This window comes from Juglans microcarpa x Juglans regia, chromosome 4D (assembly GCF_004785595.1).
Source record: "Juglans microcarpa x Juglans regia isolate MS1-56 chromosome 4D, Jm3101_v1.0, whole genome shotgun sequence".
NCBI lineage: Eukaryota > Viridiplantae > Streptophyta > Magnoliopsida > Fagales > Juglandaceae > Juglans > Juglans microcarpa x Juglans regia.
The window spans coordinates 6,729,859-6,742,686 of NC_054600.1; the positions used below are offsets into that span (position 1 = coordinate 6,729,859).

At 38.8% G+C, this 12,828-nt stretch overlaps 1 protein-coding gene across 1 annotated transcript; it reads right to left on the reverse strand.

Moving 5' to 3' along the window:
• Positions 1-1,901: 1,901 nt before the first annotated feature.
• LOC121260088 (probable isoaspartyl peptidase/L-asparaginase 3) lies at positions 1,902-3,821 on the reverse strand. The gene is made up of 3 exons (XM_041161941.1): positions 3,426-3,821; positions 3,292-3,350; positions 1,902-1,974 (listed from the first exon to the last, which is right to left on the reverse strand). Exons 1-3 carry the CDS (start codon positions 3,810-3,812, stop codon positions 1,902-1,904), a joined length of 519 nt encoding a protein of 172 aa, XP_041017875.1. The 5' UTR covers positions 3,813-3,821.
• Between the last annotated feature and the right edge of the window lie 9,007 nt (positions 3,822-12,828).

A 12,828-nucleotide genomic window follows, 5' to 3' on the forward strand; every position in this document is an offset into this window, starting at 1 on the left:
AAATGGATTTTGCTATAGGTTCTTGAGTAGATACTAGATGGAAGAGAAGTTTAGTTTGTAGTTACAATCTTGCACTTCCAGTCATGAGCCTGAACTCGTGTATTATGAACTTATGTTATTGTGTTGGGCTTGATTGTACAATGGGCTGTGCATATCGAAATGGGTTGGTGTGTATTTTCGGTATTGAGCCTTGTATATTTTGGGGAGAGAAGATACTTTAGAGGATTTCGAGGATTTTAGTTATTAGGAGAATAGAGATTTTTTTTTTTTAATATCTCGGGTTTGAATTACGAAGTACGTGTTCAAATTGAAAATATATAGAAATTACATAACAATTTTATAGGTGATGATTGATTTTGGTTCAACATTGTTGCGAAAAATTTCTGAAAAGCTAAGAAGTTCTGGTAAGCGGAGTTCCTATGCTATACTTTGCGTAAAATAAAATGATTTGGGGTTGATTTTATGAAAAACATGCATGCTTTGTTATGAAAATAAATTTGAAATAACCTTAGTTATTTGTTTTACATTACTCATGAAATTTTGTACAAGAAGAAAGTATTTTCTGTCATGACTGGTGTATACATGAACTTATTTTTGACATTATGTTTCTGAACTATGCAAAAAGAGCGAATATGAAGAATATGAAAATTTGTGCATAACTTATATTTTTGTGATCTGATTCTGTTCAGTACTCTGTTTTGATAAGATGTGGCATCTGAAAAACGTTTGGTATGACTATTTGGTTATGTATCTAATTTCGTTTTTGCTCCGTTCAGTTAGAGACCCTACCACGGGGGTTTCACATGGCTTCTGTTTTGATATGATATGGCCCCCACGGGAAAGAATAATGGTACTCTGTTTCAATTCTGATATGCATCTGCTTGGTTATCCGTAGATGCACAACCTAACCACGGGGGTTAAACATGACATCTGTTATAATATGATGCTCTCATATGATGATGATGAAGAAGAATCATATATGTTATGCCAAAGTACTTTTGAAGATTCACATTCTGTTTCTACTTGGTTGGTCGCAAGGATTTGCACAACCTTATCACGGGGGTTAAACATGATCTTTGTTCTGTTATGATATGATAAGATAAGATGTGATGTTTCGGTTTATACCATGCCAAAAGGATTTTGATTATGAATATTTTTGAACTTTTGCTATAATATTTTTGATAACATGTTCTGATTCTGCATTCTGAGAATAAAAAGTGTTTTATTTTGCATTATGAACTCTGTAAATGCTCATGTTTGCATACTAGTATATGTTCTTTGCGTACTGAGTTGTTGATAACTCATTCCTTATCTCCAAATATTTTTCAAATAATCTTGATGGTTTTGCTGGAGAGCAAGAATAGACATTGTTAAAGATGTTTGATGCTCGTAGAGGAATAAGTGTCCGATGGTACAAGTATTAATTTGAGAGTCATAGTTAGTAAATTGATTATTTTCGATTATTTTGATATGATAAGTTAATGATATTTTCGAGTCTTTGGAGTCTTGGAGAGTTTTTAATTTATTTTATTGAGAAATTATTTGTTGTCCTTATAAAGAAACATGGATATTTAGGTTGGGCAAATGAATTAATAATTTGTGAAATTTTCTGATTTTATAGTTGTAGTATTGGAGTTGATATTAAGTATTAAGAGCTAACTCTCTGGACTTCCAGGAACATTGGGGTGTTACACGTATATTAAGTTATGTTTTTAGAATTTTATTTTTACGCATATGTAGCAAATTATGGAGATCTAGTTTTATATATAGTTATATTTTCTGAAATTTCCATCTCTTTTTTATTTTACATAAACGTATTACACCATAGAAAAGTTAGCTCTCCCTAAAAAAAAAACTGCTGGTTCCGCCACTGCATGGAAGGAAGCGCATCATAATGCCACTCACATGCACCAATTTCGCAAAATTTCGTCATCAGAATATGCTGAAGATCCTGCAATGGGTCCATCACCTACCCTGCAGGACGGAATAGTTTTCATCACTCATCTCCAAAAGCCTATAAAGTGTACCGTCAACTCTTATTGCATCTGATTCATTGCTATGAGAAAACGTAGTGCAATAATTTGTTAATTTACGTCAATAAGTTACTGTTTATTAAGTTGTTCATGTTCTATATAATTGTTCTTGCTGTTTTCTGCATCAGATTTATCTTATTTCCTACATACCCCGCGCCACTCTATCTTTCAAACCATCACACTTTTCATTGATAAGAGGCCAAGTAAGGGTATGGCATTTCAAGCAACCTTGAACAAAATTACAGAGACACGTTAAACTCCCAACCAACAACCAACACCTATTTGAACCTTTTTAGCTTTCTACCTCAACCTACAATATGAAACATTATATACTGCATGAAATATGGGATGGTCAGAGTCAAGCCATGCTCTGCTTCTAGCATCTGACGGCTAGTTATTTATCATTACTCTGGAAAAAATGGTTATCTAAAGGGATTAATGAAAGGTTGAGTTGTTGCAATCACAATGGCATATAAGATCTTGCATGCTGCAATCACACTGGCACATAAAAGTTGTACCAAAGAATATTTGTTTCATTAGAGCACCTTATATACCATACACATTAATATTTACTTCCTTTCTGAACAAAATTAATTTTTTGACAAACTCATTTTCACTAGTCATATGGTCAATTTTTCAGTTAGCATGGCATGTGGTTAAGAAAGAGTATTCCCAATCAGACACTACAAGAAAAATAGGTTTTTGTAACCATTTAATTGCAGCAAAAAGACTATTTGTGACCAAAACAAACTCATTTTGGCTGTAAATAGTCATTTCGCTGGAATTAACTGGCCACAAATAAGCAATTTTCTTGTAGTAAGAACTAAAAGAGCCACTTGGCATTGTCACATGACAAAATGTTAAGTGTTTAAGAATGTGTTCAGACTCCACAACGACCTAAAAATGATGAATTGCCAAAGAATGACTGAAAAGAACATTAACATAGAACCCCTAGGGGCCGGCTCAAGTGGCAAGAGTCTTGTTCTTGGTGGTATGCTCCATCTAGGTCTAATGTTTGAACCCTCGAGTGCAAATAGTTTTTAGAGGCCATTGGACTGGGGGAGTTTCTTCTTAGATTACCTGAGGTGCACTTGCAGGAAACTTTTTGCCGAGGGCCTTTGCATCTCGACATATTAATGTTTAGAATTGTGTTTTACCAATTAAATCACAACAACATCAGCAAGATCACTGGTTTAATATGGTTCTTTTGTATAATCAGATCAACTCCAATGGTTGTAAGGCCTCAAGTCAAACTTACTTGCCAGGGATCTTATATGTTGCTCCATTAGTCGATGTACCAACGGCAAGGTGCCCCATCTATGCAAGAAACAAGAATTTCACTTAAATTTAGTGAATATAATTAATGGAACAATGCTTTCATCAACAACTTACTCTATCAATGACAGCCATTGCTATAGTGTCATGGTTGTGAAGACCAACGAGGGATGATCTAAATTCAATGGTTTCCATAAGCTTGGCTTTGGAACATGCCCCTTTAGTTAGGCCAAGAGAATCCCTTGGATGATATGGACCACAACTATTGATAGGTACAACATTTTGCCTAAAATTAGGTTGGCAGCGATTTTCCTTCCATTTACTCCACTTCCCCAAAGACTCGGATGAACTAAGGTTTGTGGGTCCCGGGAGACACATTGATAAAGCAAATGCAGAGGCTTGCTCTCCAACAAGCAAAGTGTGTTTAGTATGCTGCATTACTAATCTAGCAGCTCTGATGCCGTCCTTCACGTACCTTAAAGCAGCGACAGCTCCAACCTCCATTGTCACCTATGTGTGTCCTTAGCTGACACATGATAGATGGTCATTTCTATTGTGCACCGAGAAACATGCTACAATGGAGAGAACGATAATGGATGGCAAAATCATCAAACATGAAAATGGTTGTTACCCAATCCATGACCAGAGCATCAATCGTAGTTTCTCCATTCTCATTTGGACTTCCACCAGGCCCAACTGTTCGGAGTAAAATCATTAAAGTCCAAAGGATAGTTAAGCTTATTAACCATTCTGTGCTCAACAGTGATAACTAAATGCCAGAGGTAATACTCCATTTGTTATAATATGAGTGCATTGGAAGTTCTTGGTATTAGCATAGAGGGTACTGCTGCACAGCAGAGTACCACTCAAGAGCAACCGTAAGCAATTTTGTTGTTATTTCTCTCAAGTGCTTGTAACTGTTTTTTATTCTCCTTTTGATTCCTTTGCCTCTTGTAAAGTAGTGCAAAAATATACTCAGAAATGCAATACAAAATATACTAAATGCAGGCAAATATACTTCTTTGATATGGTAACAGAGCATTGCGACTCACAGTCCCTCTGATCCATGGCGTTAGCATCTCCCTTCCTCCCTCCCTTCCCCAAATTCCTCCATTGTCTCTTCCTTTTCTCATATTGTTACTACTAAACTTATTACAGAAAATTATCTATTATGGAAAGTGCAAATTAGTGCTTACCTTCGAGGCCAAGACCTCTATCAATATGTCGATGGCACCCTCTCTTGTCCTACTAAATTTTTACCCACTCACCCAAATTTTTCTTCTTGGAAACGTACAGATCAACTGGTCCTTAGCATTTTATTTTCCTCCCTCTTTGAATCTGTAATCGGTCATGTCCTTTCTGCCAACACCTCTTGTGAGCTTTGGCTTTCACTGGCTTCCTTGCTTGCCTCTCATTCACAAGCAAAGCAGTTTCAGGTCAGATTTCAACTTGCTAACTTCACACGAGGAGATCAAACAATTACAGATTATTTTGGGAAGGTACGGTCCCTTGCAGATATCCTAGCTGCAAATGGTAATCCCTTACCCAATCAAGAGTTTGTCACTTATCTTCCTACCAGCCTTGGTTCTGCATATGAACCCTTTATTACATTTGTCATTACACGGACTGAGCCCATTTCTTCTCATGAGCTTTATCAATTGTTGCTTGTTCATGAAAGTCGAATTTGACACAATGCAAAGAGTACTACCTCTTCCCTTGAGCCTATAGTTCACTTTACTACTGCTAATGGTCGTGATCAATGTGGTAGAAGCTTCACTCGTGGTGGTCGAAATGGCCGTAGTGGAAGAGGAAGGTTAAACTACTTTGCTCGTGGTGCTAGACATTCCTCCACTACTGCAACTACAAATCTGCAACACTTTAACAATCAACGTTCAACATGCCAAGTGTGTCAGAAATCAGGCCATGTAGCCTTACAATGTCGCCATTGGTTTGACCACTCTTATCAGTATGAGGCTCCCCACTCTTTGCAAATTTTACAAGTCCAAGCACCTTCTTCGACTCCACATGGTACCCAGATTCTGCTGCAACGCACCACATCACCCATGACTTAACCAATTTAAACCTCTTCTGAGAGTTGTACAATGGTGGTGAACAGATCCGAGTGGCTGATGGTTCAGGACTTCCCATACAAAACATTGGTGACTCCTCTCTTTCTTCCACTTTTCGAAAAATCACCAAAAAATTGGTCTCCGTTTCTAAATTCTTCAGTGACAACTCTTGTTATTTTGAGTTTCTTGGCTCTCACTTTTCTGTGAATGACACCTCGATGGGGAAGCTCCTCCTCACCGGACCCACCCGTGACGGCCTCTATGTTTTCCCCTTTGCGTTGGCCTCTTCCTCATCACCATCTGCTCATCTAGGCGAGAGAACCTCTATTGCTCAGTGGCATCGTCGATAGGCCATCCCTCCCTCACTCTTGTTTCTCGCATCTTGCATAACAACTATTTGAAGGTTTCTCCCACAACCATCAACTTCAAATGTACTGAGTGTCCCTTAGCCAAAAGTCATCAATTCCCCTTCCCCAATAGTCGGGCTTCTTCTACTAAGCCCTTAGAATTAATTTATGCTGACCCGAGCCTCTTATGTTTCTTGTAATGGATACAAGTACTATATTTCTTTTGTTGATTAGTTTACACAGTTTACTTGGTTTTTTCGTTTGAAATTTAAATATGATGTTCTCAATATTTTTTTCTACTTTTTTACCTTATGTTGATAGACTATTCAATACTAAACTCATCACCTTACAAACTGATGGAGGTAGTGAATTTAAACTCTCACTCCGTTGTGCCAAAAACTTGGTATCCGTCACCATTTTTCATGTCCACATACCCATCAACAAAATAGGCTTTTTGAAAGAAAACATAGACATATTGTTGAAACTAAGCTCGCCCGTTTGGCCCATGCCTTTCTCCCATTTACTTTTTGAGCCGAAGTCTTTGAGATGACAGTTTACCTCATTAGTCTACTGCTTTCCCCAACTCTCAAAAATAGATATCCCTTTTTTAATTTTATCATGATGTCCCAGACTATCATTTTTTAAAGGTTTTTGAATATGAATGTTGGCCTAATTTGTGTCCCTCCAACAAACATAAATTCAATTACTGTTCAACTTCTTGTATCTTTCTGGGCTATAGTTCCTCACATAAAGGGTATAAGTGCTTGGATCTCAAAACTCATAGGCTTTATATCTCACGGGAGGTTATCTTTCATGAGGAATCTTTTCCTTATTCGAAATCACGGCCCATCTCTTATTCTCCTGGGCAACCTTCACTTGTGGCCCAATTACCTATTCTCCCACTGTCAATCCTTGGCCAAGGCCCATTGCATCTTTCTTCCCAAATGCTTCTTCTTTTTCTTCCTGATTCCCTGTTATCAGTTCTTCCCCTACAACAATTTCTTCTCCTCAAAACACATCCACTGCTCCTCCTATCCTGAATCCACCACGTTCTCCGATCATTACAAAAGCTCAAACAAATTCCTCTCATCCTTGCATTCATATGGATGGTACCATGCCCTACCCCCATCGGTAATGTCTCACTACCACTGTACAAGTTCCAGAAATCCCTACCAGTTACTCGGCGACCTCCAGACTGTTGGAATGGCATGAAGCCATGACCCATGAGTACAATGCCTTGATTCAAAACAAAACATGGACCTTAGTACCTCATAATCCTTCCTCTAATGTTCTTGGATGCAGGCGGGTCTATCAAACCAAACTCCATGCCGACAGCTCCATTGAACGTCGGAAGGCTCGACTGGTAGCCAAAGGCTACCATTAACAGCCAAGAATAGATTTTCACGAGACATTCAATCCTGTGGTGAAGTCCCCCACAATTATGTCGATCCTGTCCATAGCTGTTGCTTGTGGGTGGCCTTTGCGCCAGATCAACATACAAAATTTTTTCCTCCATAGAACTTTAATTGATAAGGTATACATGCAACAACCTCAAGGTTTCATCAATCCACTGCATCCCACTTATGTTTGTTAACTGCATAGAGCCATCTATGGCTTCAAGCAGGCACCACGGGCATGGTTTGCCCAGTTAAGTTCTTGGCTTCTTGACTATGGCTTTAAAGCCTCTCAAGCTAATCCATATCTATTCATTCTAAGTAATGGTGATCTTCGAATATACCTCTTAGTTTATGTCGATGATTTCATAATCACTTCTTTTGTTACATCTGCCATTGACACTCTCATTTGTGACTTGAGCACTTTCCTATTAAGGACTTGGGACCCTAGTCCTATTTTCTTGGGTTGGAAATTAACTATTTGCATGATGGCTTATTGGCAGCAAAATGTTGCATGCCAAGCCGATGACTTCACCTATGGCTACTTCGTTAAAATCATCAAATTTTGACTCACCTGGTTTTAAGGATGTTATACTCTTTCAAAGCATTGTTGGTGGATTACAATATCTGTCTCTAACCATGCCAAATATCTCCTTTGCGGTTAATAAGGTGTGCCAATTCATGCACTCACCCAAACTACCACATTGGAGTGCAGTAAAGAGAATTCTGCGCTATCTAAAAGCTACCATCAATCATGGTCTCTTCTTCTCATCCAAGTCATCTTTCCAGTTGCAAGCTTATTCAGATGCTGATTGGGCTGGATGCCTCGATAATCGTAGATCCACGGGCATATTTTGCATCTTCCCAAGTAACATCTAATTTCATGGAGCTTAAAGAAGCAATAGACAGTTGCACGGTCAAGCACAGAAGGCGAGTATAAATCAGTAGCTTCATCTGCAGCAGAACTTATTTGGCTTCAAACTCTCATATGCAAACTCGATTTGCCTCTTTCTCAAGCTCCACTATTATGGTGTGACAATATTAGAGCTACCTATTTGGTTGCCAATCCCGTTTACCATTCAAGGGCAAAGCATATGGATATTGACTTTCACTTTATAAGAGATAGAGTTGCTGCCAAGACACTTAGTGTTTCCTTCATTAGTTCAAAGGATCAACTTGCATATGTCTTTACAAAGCTATTAGTGGCTGAATTTTTTTTTTTTTTTTTTTTTTTACCTTTAGGACAAGTCTCAATATGATTGATACACCATTGGACTCGAGGGGGCGTATTAGCATAGAGGGTATTGCTGCACAAAAGAGTACCACTCAAGAGCAATTGTAGGCAATCTTGTTGTTATTTCTCTCAAGTGCTTGTAACTGGTTTTTATTCTTTTTGATTCATTAGCCTCTTGTAAAGTTGTGTATAAATACACTTAGAAATGTAATACAAAATATACTGAATTTAGGCAAATATGCTTCTCTGATACTTGGAGATTAGATAAAAAGATGATAAATCATACACTCAACCAAGAAAATATTAATAAATTTCTTTTATGGTGTTCTTCTGTAGCATGAAAATTTAGACTTAAGAAAATATCAATTTATAATGATACTGTCTGCTATTAATATAAAATCAAGATTCAAGTTTCCACCTATTCCATCACATTATAGAGCAACCCTCGATAACAACATTAACTACTGAAAACCTACCATCAACAGCTCTCCAAACAGCTCTAACAACATCTAAGAAGGACCATCATTGGCAGATCCAGTATCACTTCACTAGGTATCTCAAAGCTAGCGAGGCCTCTTAATTGTGAAGACCTATGCAAGTGGAAAAAGTTACTAAAACCAATTAATTTATATTTATGGAGAAGAAATTAAAGACCAATGGTGTTTGGATCATCTTAGATGTTTGGTATGTTTCTCGATTAATTTCTTTTTTCTTATATCTTGTGAGAGAAGGGTTTGATGTCGAATCTAAGACCTTCATTTTTTTAGAGGAGCAGAAGGGTGGTTAAGTTTGTTTCTTTTAGAGTGCCAGTGTTGTCATGGGTATGCCAGGTGGCAAAGGTGTTAGAGGAATGTTTGGTACACCCTTGGAGTGATGGGTTTTTCAGAAAGTTAAAGGAGAGAAATGGAGTTGTGATTATTTGCTCTGAGCACAGGAATTGAAAGTTAAAATTGTAAAAGATATCGCCTATTCGAGGTGCCAAGGCCTCCACACTTAGAAATTTCTTGATGTAATTCGATGTCTTCCTTTCAGATGCTTACATGATATAAATAGATAAATATGGAATAATCCACGTCCAACACATTGGACATGCCCTAAGGCCTGATCTAGATATTACCTTTAACTAACCCATGTACAAAATAACTGGCGCACTACATGTGACTTAGTTAATACCCATTTAAAATATAAAAATACATAACTGACCCTTTAAGAAAAGAAAAAGACATTACATACCCAACCCTAGACACTTATACAGAAAAATGAAAGCCTAATGTTAATGTCCAAACCGCCGCACATAACAATGCATTCCCCCTTAGAAGACCTTCCTCGCAAGGTCTGGGAACTTCCTCCGATGCTCATGCATTTCTTCCCAAATAGAATCTTCCCTTATGAAATCTGATGCACTAAGTCCTTGTACCTAAACTGATTTTTCGTACTACATAAATCTCATAGTAAGTTTTGTAAAATCCCAAATAATTGGTTCCAACTGATAGAGCCAATTAATGCCTAAAATAAGGTCAAATCCTACCAAATTCAGTGAGTATAAATGTGCAAAAAAGGATTGATCTTGTAGGTGAAAGGGGACTATCTCACAACATCCCATGCTTGGTACTTGCTCTCCATTTGCCACCACTACTGTTAGGTTGCGACTCTCATCAATGTAAAGATTTGCCCATAATTAGAAAAAATCTTTACATTGAAGTTGTGTGTACTTCCTATATCAATTAGGACAACTACTGATTGGTCTCCTACTACATCTCATAATCACAGTCTGCGGGAACGAGAAATAGCATGAAGGAAAATTCTTAGTAACTCTCATTTTTTAGTGGGCTCTTGGACGGTTCCCATCACCTGTTCATTGGGAATATTGTCAAATACTTCCTCTTCTCCCTTTGGTTCTAGTTCCTCAAACAAAAATAATTTAGGTGCTCAACACTTATGTCCTTGCTGGAATTTTTCATCACAATAATAGCATAGTTTTTTTTCTCACCTTTCTTGCATTTGGGCTGGAGAGATTCTCTTAATATGTATGGTGGATCTTATGTTGGGAAGAGGTGGTGGGTTGTTAGGCTGGGATTTCTTGCTTCAGGATGTGGCGGAGGTGGGGGTGGCCTTAGTATGAGTGCTGGTGCAGGTAGTCTAGGAGTATTGGGTTGGGATAGGTCGCGTGGTTTTTTATGTTTGAACCTATGCCACATCTCTTCTTACGGTAACCTTGCAAGCCCAAAAGCAGCCGACACCGTTGTAGACTTAAACATGATCACTACAATTTGCTAGTCATCTCGTAGCCCACTTAAAAAACTACTGATACAGAACTCCTCAGTAAGTCCACTGATCCTATTGGATAGTATCTCAAATTGGATTTGGTATTCCTCCACTGAGTCGTCTAGCAGAGCTTTGTGAAAGCCCCAACTGGATCCTCATAAGCCGAAGGCTTAAAACGGGTTTTAAGGGCTACTACAAACTCTTCCCAAGTGGTAATTGGACTAGACTCCATAAGCCAACAGTACCATGACAGAGCCTTCCCCTCCATATGGAAAAAAACAATTTAAATCTTTTGATCATCTGGAGTGTTACAATATGAAAATAACTGCTGGGTTTTCAAGATCCATTCTACAGGCTCGGATCGATCCATCAAATCTAGGGAAGTCCAATCAAAGAGCCCTCGCTTGGATTCCCTCACTGCCCTCAAATAAGGGATTTCCATTTAATTTAAGATTATTACCTGATGAACTCTCTCCTGTGTTTTGACGTACAGCAATAACCACCAAGTAATCATAACTGGCCGCCAGATTATTGAGCTGCTGAAGGATGTCCTCCAACATTTGCTTTTGCCTCTCTTGCTCCTCCCACAGATGAATTGATTTGCATTTCAATGTAGCAACTACCTCAGCTAACTGAGCATGGCGGGTGCCTTCAGCTATGGTGTAGAAACCTGGCTCTGATACCACTTGCTATGCGCGTAGGAATTGAAAGTTAAAACTGTAAAATATATTGGCTATTCGGGGTGCCAAGGCCTCCACACTTAGAAGTTTCTGGGATGTAATTCAATGCCTTCCTTTCAGATGCTTACACGATACAAATAGAAAAATATGGACTGACCCACGACCAACACGTTGGATACGGCCTGAGGCCTTATCTAGACATTACCAACAACTAACCCACTCACTAAATAACTGACCAATGCACAAAATAATTGGCCCACTACGTGTGACTCAGTCAATACTCATTTAAAATATAAAACTACATAATTGAGCACTTAAGAAAAGAAAAATACATTACATACCCAACCCTAGACACTTATACGAAAAAATGGAAACCTAATGTTAATGTCCAACCCTAGACATTATTAAGTGTTATGCTAATTCAAGGGGTCAAATTTTGGCATTGGATGAGTATGGGAATGGGAGCAAAAATGGCTCTTTGATTATTCTCGAAGGATTACATGGAAGAGGTTGAGAAGAATTCACACTTTATATGCATTTGATGGCTGGTTCTGAAGTCCCTATTCTAGAAGAGGAAAATAGAAACCAATATGCTCAGGCTATTAATTTTCAGGAACGGCATGAGAAAGGGCCAAGCAACATGTCGTCAGTGGGTTGGGTCTTCCTCCCAAATGATGCATCTTTTACGTCGGTCGTGAAGAAACCAGTAGGTAATAGGTTTAATGGTATGAACGGTGATGGTCGAATGAAGGGGAAGGTGATTGGTGATTAAGTTCAAAATGAACGACAATTCTTTTCACATGCTGAAAAATGGTATCATAAGGAGGCTCGCGGGGCTGGCGGTTTGCATTCTGTGTGTATCCCGTTAGTGGAGGAAGTCGAAGGGATGTTGTGGGCAGCAAGAGCTGAGTTGTTGGGTGTTATGGAAGAGATCAATGTCTTGATGAATTAAATTGATTCGAGCTTGTGCTTGGTTATGGGCTTAAGTACATTTTGAAGGGCTCTGGTCACTTAAGTTCCTCTTCTGTCAAAACTTATAGGCCTAAGACTGCAGATGGTAGGGAAAATGGGCCAGGCTTGAAATACAATATTGGAGTCAATGGGCTAGGCCCAAAGCCTATTTCTCTTTCGTGGTGAGTCAAAGCCCATTTCGGGTCCTCTCCCTCAGACTCAATCGTGAATATGTCTTAGACTTCGCAGGCAGTTGCTTAGGGGACCCCTTTGTCTTCATAGAACTTGTCGTTGGCAGTTGTTGAACCTCTTCCTATGCTAGCACCAATGGTCAATGCTCAACCTGATGCCTTTTCCTTGGGCACGAACATGTATTTGACTTGGACATCGCCGGTGGTTGCTCAAGAGACCCTTCTACAACCATAGAAATTGTCGCTTGCAGCCGGTGACTCTCTTCCTATGCCAACGTCGAAGGTTAAAGCTCATCCTGGTGCCTTTTCCTCGGGCATGAACGCTAATAACTCCCAGTCCTCAACGACGGTTGCTCAAGTAACCTCTCCGTCGTCACAGAACATGTCAT

Bases quoted from the DNA above. Each gene is read 5' to 3' on its own strand.
- LOC121260088 (XM_041161941.1), bottom strand. From the start codon at position 3,812: ATGGAGGTTGGAGCTGTCGCTGCTTTAAGGTACGTGAAGGACGGCATC. The intron at 3,351-3,425 runs GTAAGTTGTTGA...TTTCTTGCATAG, and splicing joins CAATGGCTGTCATTGATAGA to ATGGGGCACCTTGCCGTTGG. The intron at 1,975-3,291 runs GTAAGTTTGACT...TCCGTCCTGCAG, and splicing joins ACATATAAGATCCCTGGCAA to GGTAGGTGATGGACCCATTG.